This window comes from Mustela nigripes, chromosome 2 (assembly GCF_022355385.1).
Source record: "Mustela nigripes isolate SB6536 chromosome 2, MUSNIG.SB6536, whole genome shotgun sequence".
In the NCBI taxonomy this organism is placed as follows: Eukaryota; Metazoa; Chordata; class Mammalia; order Carnivora; family Mustelidae; genus Mustela; species Mustela nigripes.
Window position 1 is genome coordinate 66401308 of NC_081558.1, and position 10823 is coordinate 66412130.

At 38.8% G+C, this 10823-nt stretch overlaps 1 protein-coding gene across 7 annotated transcripts in view; it reads left to right on the plus strand.

Moving 5' to 3' along the window:
- The window catches only part of CNOT10 (CCR4-NOT transcription complex subunit 10), an 82067-nt gene that overhangs the window by 11062 nt on the left and 60182 nt on the right, over nt 1–10823 (plus strand). For all 7 annotated transcript variants that reach the window (XM_059390619.1, XM_059390621.1, XM_059390623.1 and 4 more), the window contains 3 exons: nt 2660–2754; nt 4984–5145; nt 9946–10096. In XM_059390619.1, coding sequence (XP_059246602.1) covers nt 2660–2754; nt 4984–5145; nt 9946–10096 — 408 coding nt within the window. The remainder of the gene's footprint in view (nt 1–2659; nt 2755–4983; nt 5146–9945; nt 10097–10823) is intronic.

The following is a 10823-nucleotide window of genomic DNA, read 5'->3' on the forward strand; positions in this document are numbered from 1 at the left end:
TTTTTTTTAAAGATTTTATTTATTTATTTGACAAATCACAAGTAGATGGAGAGGCAGGCAGAGAGAGAGAGGGAAGCAGGCTCCCTGCTGAGCAGAGAGCCGGATGCGGGACTCGATCCCAGGACCCCGAGATCATGACCTGAGCTGAAGGCAGCGGCTTAACCCACTGAGCCACCCAGGTGCCCCCCAAAGAGAGTTTTCTAAGTAGGAAATATTTGTAAATTGTAGAGGACAGTTTCTAAAGACTGATCTTGACCAAGTACAACTTTTAATTTGAGTTTAGTACCTCAGGGAAAAGCAGGAATATCATGAGTAATTTGAGATTAAATGAAGTTAAAATAATCCACAGCATTATAGCTGGCTATATCTTCTCAAGGTGCTATCTTTCCTCCCTTCCCTGCAGTTCCTGTTCCCATAGTCTTTATTATTATTATTATTATTATTATGGCATTGAATAAATGTGAAAAAGACTGAAAGATTTAAAGGATTTAACTTTTTTTTACAGTCCCTTGGTACACTAGATGCTGTATTTTTTTTTTTCAAGAATGAGGAGTGTTTTGTGGTTTTTTGTTTTTTGTTTTTTATTAAGATTTTATTTATTTGACAAGAAATCACAAGTAGGCAGAAAGACAGACACAGAGAGACGGGGACGGGGAACCAGGCTCCCTGCCTGATGCGGGGCCCAATCCCAGGACCCTGAGATCACAACCTGAGCTGAAGACAGAGGCTTAACCCACTGAGCCACCCAGGCACCCCTAGATGCTGCATTTTTTTTTTAAATATTTTTTTTATTTATTTGACAGAGATCACAAGTAGGTGGAGAGGCAGGCAGAGAGAGAGGAGGAAGCAGGCTCCCTGCTAAGCAGAGAGCCCCATGCGGGGCTCGATCCCAGAACCCTGAGATCATGACTCGAGCCGAAGGCAGAGGCTTATTTTTATTAGCTCTGTAGATGTGGTTACCTGGAAGTATTTATTCTTACTAATTTTTATGACTTTATTGTCTCCGTTCCTTTAAAGAGTAATTAAGAGCTCAGGTATATTATTGTTGAATGGAAACTATGTTTTGTGGCTACTACATGTAATTTTACAGAGGAAACTTCAAAGTTTGTGAAAACTGGGTAAGCATGATGCTGTCTCCAGAGTATGATATTATGGTTTAGGTTCTTGTCAGTTATCTGACATCAAGGCCCCAAATCCCAAGGAAAAGAAAGATTTCTGCCAGCCCCTCTCCCAGAAAGTCTCTGCTACAGTATATAGATGAGACTTAGTCCAGAAAGATCTCTTGTGAACAAGAAGAGATGGGATCATTTGACTGCATTGTGCTCACAAATGTCGGGATCTGTGATGCTGCATCTTTCGTGAAAGAAAAAGTATTTCTTCGGGATGCCTAGGGGCTAAGTGGATTGAGTGTCTGCCTTCTGCTGAGGTCATGATCCCAGGGTCCTGGGATTGAGTCCCACATCAGGCTCTTTGCCTAGTGGCGAGCCTGCTTCTCTCTCTGCTGCTCCCCCTGCTTGTGCTCTCTCTCTGACAAATAAATAAAAATATTTTTAAAACATGTATTTATTTTGAGAGAGAGGGAAAGAATCTCCCACAGCCTCCCCCACTCAGACAGAACTCAATGAGGGGCTCAGTCCCACCACCCAAAGTTCATAAACTGAACCAAAACCCAAGAGTCAGATACTCAATCTAATTGAGCCACCAAGGCACTGCAGAAAAAGTTCTGGGTTTTTTTTGTTTGTTTTGAAGCATTTGTCAGAACAGTTAGAAGTATTGAACTCGAGTAGTTTGAAACTTGATTTAGTAGAGATTTTTATGTTTATTTTGGAATTTGGTTTTCAAATAAAAAATGTCTAAGTTTGAAGTACTGAATTGTGGAGCAGTAATCATTACTCTTAGAAGGTATATGGATACTTAATCATGTTAAGGAAGCTTTTTAAATGTGTTAATCTTGGCTTTTGGATTCCTAAGCCTATGAAAGTATTCTTGGCCTAGAAATTAACTATGAGTTCTTATTAAAGTAGTTTTCTAATTGTTAAATGTTACTGTATTCCAACTGGATTATAAACTTTTTGAAGGTATTATATATATATATATTTATAATCTTTTGTCTCTGAGCATAGCTTCTGAAATATGTAGGACTTTGATATATTGCTGGGGGGCAGATCTAACTTTTTTTTTTTTTTAAAGATTTTATTTATTTATTTGACAGATCACAGGTAGGCAAAGAGGCAAGCAGAGAGAGAGAGGGAAGCAGGCTTCCTGCTGAGCAGAGAGCCCGATGCAGGGCTCGATCCCAGGACCCTGAGATCATGACCTGAGATGAAAGCAGAGGCTTAACCCACTGAGCCACCCAGGCGCCCCCAGATCTAACTTTTTTAAGTGAACACAACATCCTCAGCCCAGGTGTCCTGATGGACAGAGCTGTAATCTTTACATAAGCAATGGTGGGTTTTCATTGTGCTTGACCATGGCTAAAGAAAACATTTCTTTAAGTTTTTGGAGGAGTGGCTTCTAACTCACCTTTAACACTAATATGCCATCGTAGTTTAAAAAGTCCTAACTGTAGCAACTTCATTAGGAAGAAGATAAAACTAGGGCACGTTCACTGTATGTATAACTTTATTTCTAAACAACTGTGAAACTTTTGTGCTTGCAGATCAGGGAGCAGAGAAACACGAAGGGACAAGTCAGTCCTCTGGGATCACTGATCAAGAGAAGGAGTTGTCCACCAGTGCTTTCCAAGCTTTCACAGTAAGCAGTGGTTTCTTTCTGTCGGCTCTAGTTTTAGGGTCTGTCAAATATGAATCTTTTCACAGTGAATTTTTTATTTTATTTTATTTTATTTTATTTAAAGATTTTATTTATCAGAGAGAGAGAGGGGGAGAGAGCGAGCACAGGCAGACAGAATGGCAGGCAGAGGCAGAGGGAGAAGCAGGCTCCCTGCTGAGCAAGGAGCCCGATGTGGGACTCGATACCAGGATGCTAGGATCATGACCTGAGCCGCAGGCAGCTGCTTAACCAACTGAGCTACCCAGGCGTCCCCACAGTGAATTTTTTAAATTTAAAATTTTTGTTCTGTAGTAATTCAAGAATTAAGTTTAGGGAGTAGGTTTAGTTTTAATATTTAAAAAATTGGAGTTTAAATATGATAAAAGAAATGGGAGTAATTGGAGCCATTACCAAGTTTTTGTGTTTTCATAAACATGTTTAACTCTCATAGTCCTTTTAAAGTCTTTAAAACTTAGATTTGTAAATATGTGGGTCACTCTTTTTTTTTTTTTTTTTTAAGATTTTATTTATTTATTTGACAGACAGAGATCACAAGTAGGCAGAGAGGTAGGCAGAGAGAGAGAGAGGAGGAAGCAGGCTCCCCGACGAGCAGAGAGCCTGATGCAGGGCTCGATCCCAGGACCCTGAGACCATGACCCGAGCCGAAAGCAGAGGCTTTAACCCACTGAGCCACCCAGGCGCCCCTGGGTCACTCTTTTTAATTCACTGCTTTGTTCTGTTCTTTTTCTCGAATATGCTTTAAAATGGAACTCTAAAGGTTTCTTGTCAAAACTTTAACTTTTCTGACATTAAACTATATGAAAGTAAACCTTATTTGATTTTCAAGTTATATACATGTAAGCAGAAGAATTTGATACTTGGGTATTCAAAGTGTATTTACTGGAAATTAAAAATTAGAATAATTAATCATATTACCTTTCTTTGCTAGCCTCAGCTATTATGTCCTACTAGCATTATACACCTATACATAAATAAATATATATAGATATCTGTGTATGTCATGTTGTTTTATGCATATATAGAGGTGTATGGTATACCTATGTGTCTATGTATGTGTCTTAAACAGGTATTGGTGTTTGAGTTTGAGCCTTAGGAAATATCTGCAATTTTTTTCCAGCTTTATTTTATTTTATTTTATTTTATTTAAGATTTATTTATTTGACAGAGAGAGATCACAAGTAGGCAGAGCAGGAGGCGGGGGGCGGGGGGAGCAGGCAGAGAGCCCGATGCGGGGCTCTATCCCAGGACCCTGAGATCATGACTGAGTCGAAGGCAGAGGCTTAACCCTCTGAGCCACCCAGGTGCCCCTTTCTCCAGCCTTATTGAGATATAATTGACATATCCCAGTTTCCTTCTCTCTCTCTCTTTTTTTTTTTTTTTAAAGATTTTATTTATTTATTTGACAGAGAGAAATCACAAGTAGATGGAGAGGCAGGCAGAGAGAGAGAGAGAGAGGGAAGCAGGCTCCCTGCTGAGCAGAGAGCCTGATGCGGAACTCGATCCCAGGACCCTGAGATCATGACCTGAGCCGAAGGCAGCGGCTTAACCCACTGAGCCACCCAGGCGCCCATCTCTCTCTCTTTTTTTTTAAAGGATTTTATGTACTTATTTGACAGAGAATGAGAAAAGGAACATAAGCAGGGGGAGTAGGAGGAAGAAGAAGCAGGCTCCCCACCAAGCAGGGAGCCCAGTGCGGGGCTTGATCCCAGGATACTGGGATCATGACCTGAGCTAAAGGCAGATATTCAACGACTGAGCCACCCAGATGCTCGGACATATCCAGTTTCTTTTTTTCTTCCCCAGTTTCTTAATTAATATATGAATATTGCTTCACCTAGTGACTTTAGTTAGTATTCTTAGGGGAGTTGTAGGTCTTTTTCTTTTTTGTTGTTGTTGTTGTTGCAGGTCTTTTGAAGTTTGTCTGTTTTTAAATTTTTTTTAAGACTTTTTTTATTTGTCAGAGAGAGAGCACAAGCAGGGGTATGGCAGGCAGAAGGAGAAACGGGCTTCCCGCTGAGCAGGGGGACCCTGGAATCATGACCTGAGCCGAAGGCAGATGCTTAACCGACTGAGCCACCCAGGCACCCCTTTAAAGAGTTTTACAATGAAGAGTGAAATATATTTGGAAATGATTGTATAGTTTTAAAGCTGATATGTAATTTTGTCTGTTTTTGTGTTTGTTTGTTTTAGGCTGGAAATTACGATGCCTGTCTGCAACACCTTGCTTGCCTACAAGAAGTAAACAAAGATGATTATAAAATAATTTTGAATACAGCAGTGGCTGAGTTTTTTAAAAATAATCAAACAACAACAGATAGTTTGAGACAAACGCTTAACCAGCTGAAGAATCAGGTGATACAGAAATGAATTTAGCTGTAAAAGTACTGTGGTAGTCTCTCAATTGTCCAGTAGAAATACTTAAGAAAAATTAATAGGACATGTCTGATATTGATAGCATGATTTCTAATGTATCTAAAACACTTGCATCAGTTTTATTTATATAAAATTATTATTCCAGGAAATGAAAGATATGTTGTATAAATTTATTTTCTGTTGTATTTTTAAATTGAACAGAATAGACTAATATACCAAATTTGAATGAGTTCTGGAGTTTTGAGAAAAAAAGTGGAAATATATGAAAAGCTTAGCTACTGAGATTATCTTTTTTATAATTGCAAAGATCAGATTATTTATAATAATGTCAAGATTGTTTTAGCACATTGGATCAGGATATGATTAATTGATTAAATAGAAGATATTCTGATTTATATATGTTTTGGGGCTTGTCTTAGTCATTGGTCATAGCAGCAACATTTCTCAGATCACAGAGTTAGAGCTTTGATAGTCAAGAGAGCTGGTGATGATGATAGGATCAGATAGCAGACATTTATTGCTTATTATGGAACAAGGCCCTACCAAGAACCTTATGTGCAACATGTCACTTACTCTTCCCAGTAATCCTATGAAAAAGCTACTATAATTTTTCTCATTTCACAGATGGGAAAGCTGAGGTACAGATAGCTTGTATAATTTGTCCAAAGACACAAATCTCTTAAATGAAGAGAGTTCCATCAACCCAGTCCTGTTTGACTCAAGGGCCTGTGCTTCTAATTATTGCTTCATGCTGTAGAAGCACCTATGACCTTTTTGAGCCTTTGTCTTTGTTCATGAGTACCACTGTATGGTAGTGTATCCCCCAATATGTGATATAGACCCCTTCAGGACCTTTATAATTTTTTTATAGGAGTAAAGCTACCCTGCAGTATCACCCAAACATGGTTTGTTAGAAATAAGTAACCTGTTCATGCTCTTCCTAATTCTTTACAGGAGTAATTTTTCAACCCTATTACTGTTCTCCAATGAAAATGAGAATAATAAGGGTGCCTGCCTGGCTCAGTTGGTGGAGCATGCAAATCCTTTTTTATTATTATGAACATATAATGTATTTGTTTCAGGGGTACAGGTCTGTGACTCACTAGTCTTACACAATTCACAGCACTCTCTATAGCACATACCCTCCCCATTGTCTATCACCCAGCCACCCCATCCTCCTACCACACCTCCTCTCCAGCAACCCTCAGTTTGATTGCTGAGATTAAGAATCTCTTATGGTCTGTCTCCCTCTCTGGTTTCACCTTGTTTCATTTTTTCCTCTCTTCCCCTATGATTCTCTGCCTTGTTTCTCAAATTTCACATATCAGAGATCATATGATAATTGTCTTTCTCTGATTGACTTATTTCACTTAGCATAATACCCTCTGGTTCCATCCATAGAGCATGCAACTCTTGATCTCAGAGTCATGAGTTCAAGCCCCCCCCCCTTGGGTGTAGAGATTACTTTAAAATATAATTTCTTTCTTTTTCAAGAAAAGAAAATGAGAATAATAGCAAACGTGTATTAAACACTTACGTGGTTCCAAATTCCTTGTTAAGTGCTTTTTAAGTTTTATCTCGAATAATCCTCACATTCAACCCTTAAGATAGGTACTTTTATCTCAGTTGTAAAACTGGGATTTAGGGAGCCTGATAATTTTAATTTATATAGCTGGAGAGGGGAGGAGCAAGATTTGAATCAGACCTCTGGGTTTTTTTTTGTTTTTTTTTTTTTTTTTAGATTTATTTATTTCCTTATTTTGACAGAGAGATCACAAGTAGGCAGAGAGGCAGGTAGGGTTTGGGGAGCAGGCTCCCTGCTGAGCAGAGGGCTCGATGCAGGGCTCGATCCCAGGACCCTGAGATCAGGACCTGAGCTGAAGGCAGAGGCCCAACCCACTGAACCACCTAGGTGCCCCTGATTTTTTTTTTTTAGGTAAATTTTATATGTGGGTTTGAACTTAACAACCCCAAAAATCAAGAGTTATATGTTCTACAGACTAAGCCTTCTAGGCACCCCAGACCATCTGACTTTTGAGCCTGTTTTCATAGCTACCCCATTCTTCACACATTTATATGACATCACATTTCTGTATTTCTCTAGCTTAGTAACTGTTACTTTATCTGGAGTTCCAGAATCAAAGGAAAGATGATGTTTGTGGATATCTAGTACACATACCCTATGACCCCATAGACTGTTTATTCCAGGGAATATTTATTTGGTCTTTGAGCACAAGTTCATCCTTAAAACCCTTTTTAGGGTAAGAGACTCCTGCAGACTTCTTATTAAGCCAAGAAAACAGTTTTGAAATCCTTTCACCAGCCTTAGTTCTTTTTTTTTTTTTTTTTTTTTTTCTTTTGATAAGGCTGGTTCAGTAATCCCCCCCCCATGCCCTCCAAATCTCTTAAAACCTAGAAATATTTGTATCTGTGTCTCCTATTTTTCACTAAATCATACTTCTGTTCAGAGTCTTATGTCCTCGGCCTAGTTACATACCTTTACAACCTATTCCACTTTTATTGATGTTTTATCTAATTTAACAAGTAGTTTTTGTTCTGGCTGGAGCAATTACTACATGTTTTTGTTAAGTCCTAGAAAATGTTGTTATTTATGTCATATGTTCAACCATTTGTGCTTTTCTTTTGTTTTTGTTTTGTTTTTTTAAGAAGAATTTATTATTATTATTTTTTTATTCATTCATTTGCTAGAGAGAGAGTACTTACGTGCACACAGAAACAGGGGGAGTAGCAGGCAGAGGAAGAAGCAGGCTCCACACTGCAAGGAGCCCAGTGTGGGACTTCAGGTCCTCAGGATCACGACCCAAGCTGAAGGCAGAAGCCCAGCTGACTGAGCCCCAGAGCTGACCTACTTAAAAAAACAAGTCTTAAAAACAAACCCATAGCAGTCCCTGCCATTTGACAGCAAATTCCCAGTGCCCAGCAACTAGTAATCTGCTTTGTCTGTTCATTTGCCTACTTTGGCTATTTCATGTAGCTGAACGTTCAACCAAAATTCCTTAATTTGTCCAGACCCCTTTTTTCTGGCTAAGAATTAACCTTTTCTTAGTTCATTCTCTCTCCATTATGTTATCACCAGCAAGAATTGTTTTTCTTTGGAAATTGTGTTTTCTCTAAAGAGACTATTTTTAGTCACTTCAAGACTATGATTTGATAAGCGACGTTTATATAGAATCTGCAAACTAATGGAGTTGCAAGTGCTTGTGGTCAGAGAGGAGCAGTTGTTAACATTTAAGCCCATCATATGGATGACTGAAGTCACAGGTGTCTGATTACTCTGTATCATGAACCTTCTGGTTCCTTGCCATCAACCAAACCAAAGTTAAGTTCATCATGTAAATCATACTCCCACTGCTTGATATAGGGAAGTGTCAGTCTTAAAATAAATTACTTAACATGCTTAATAATTTGTTCCAATCTTTAGGGGCACCTGGGTGCCACAATTGTTTGGGAGTCTGACTCGGTTTTGGCTCAGGTTGTGGTTTCGGGATCATGAGATCGAGTCCCATGTAGAGCTCCAAGCTCAGTGCAGAGTCTTCTTGGGACTCGTTCCCTGTTCCTCTCTCCTTCGTCTACTTGCACTCTCTCTCAAATAAATAAATCCTTAAAACAATAATTAAACAATCCAGTCTTACCAGTGGCAGAGAAAAATTGGTTTTAATACAGATAGATTTCCAGTTTTGTGTGTTAAATGAAATTACAAAGTGTTTGCAAAACTTAATTAAAATTTGTAAGTCTAGGGGCACCTGGGTGGCTCAGTGGGTTAAGCCTCTGCCTTCGGCTCAGGGTCCTGGGATCGAGCCCTGCATTGGGCTCTCTGCTTGGCAGGGAGCCTGCTTCCTCCTTTCTCTCTCCCTGCCTCTCTTGCCTACTTGTGATCTCTCTCTGTGTCAAATAAATAAATAAAATCTTAAAAAAAAAAAAAAAATTTGCAAGCCTATTGCTTCAGCTTGGGGGAGCGTGCAGGTAGTCATTAGCTTTAAAATGCAAAGTGGTGTGATTTTTTTTTCTGGTATCAGATGTAAAAGTGTTTTAGCAAAGCCATTAAAAGCCTATTTTTGTTGTATATTACTTCAAACTTTTTTTTTTAGTTATAGGAACAAAACCTGAAAATAGGAGGAATATCAGAAAATATACTTCCTAGCTATAAAGCCTTAGGCCAGATAATTAAGCTTTTTGTGCTGGTCTCCTTATTTATAAAATGGAAATGATAATAATTTCTCTGTCCTCAAGGTATGGTATGGATTAAATGAGGTATTCTTTATGAAAGGTTTAACGTAGCGGGCCCGGCACATAGTTAAGTAGTTAGCTCTTGTCTATTAATGTTTAAATTTTACTTTAGTCTTTACAAAATGAAATCAAGGTTATGTATACATAGCGCATAACATAGTGCGTACAGGAAAGGTCTTTGAATTTTGCCCACTCTCAGGGAGACTAAAAAAGTGGGGGACTAATTTGGAAGCCATGTTGGCAGTTAAAACATTGATGATACTGTCACAGTAGGAAGGAAGAAACTTGCCTTGCTTTGTGCTAGGTACTACATAAAGTCCACGAAAATGTTTTACTTAATGGAATTTTATTATGAATAAAATAATTTTGAATATGTGAGAATAATTACAATCTAGAGGTCCTGTAGAAAAGATGGAAAGATTCAGAGTAAGAAATGGCCTTTGTTTCTGTTTGTTCATATAGATCCTTTCATTTTTGCTCTTGATTTTCTTACTGTGTGAGAACATATTCTTTGTTGATTTTGTTTCATAGGTCCACTCAGCTGTTGAAGAAATGGATGGATTAGATGATGTGGAGAACAGCATGTTGTATTATAATCAGGCAGTCATTCTTTATCATCTGCGGCAGTACACAGAAGCGATAGCAGTTGGTGAAAAGCTTTACCAGTTCATAGAACCTTTTGGTATGTTCTGTGAAAAATTTTCCTATCTTTGGGAGACTTGGGTGGCTCATTCGGTTAAGTGTCTGACCCTTGATCTCAGGTCAGGTCTTGATCTCAGGGTTGTGATATCAAGTCCCACATCGGGCTGTGCACTGGGCATGGAGCCTGCCTGGGATTCTCTCTCTCCCTCTGCCCTTCTTCCACTCTAAAAAAAAAAAAAAAACTCCCTGGCTTCTCATACTTGCAGTGGCCACTGGTCCTTTTACCTAGTTAATCAAAATCAGGGAATACCTGTTAGTATTTAAAGAAAGAAAAAAAGCTGTGTCAGGTTTTCTTGATAGCTAGAAAAGATTAAAAATGACATCACTTTTTCACTTTTAAATGACCCCAGGTTTTCTTTTAGCATTTCTTCCCCATCTCTCGTTTTTTTTGTTTTTTTTTTTTTAAAGATCTCATCCACTTGTTTGAGAGAAAGAGAGTGAGCAGGAGAGAGAACATGAGTAGGGGGAGCATCAGAGGCAGAGGGAGAAGCAGGTTCCCCACCAAGCAGGGAGCCTAATGGACAGTCTGATCCCAGGACCCCAGGATCATGACCTGAGCTGAAGGCAGAGGCTTAACCCACTGAGCCACCCAGGCACCCCTACTCACAAAATTTTTTTTTTAAAATAATTTTTTTAAAAGATTTTATTTATTTATTTGACAGAGAAATCCCAAGTAGATGGAGAGGCAGGCAGAGAGAGAGAGAGAG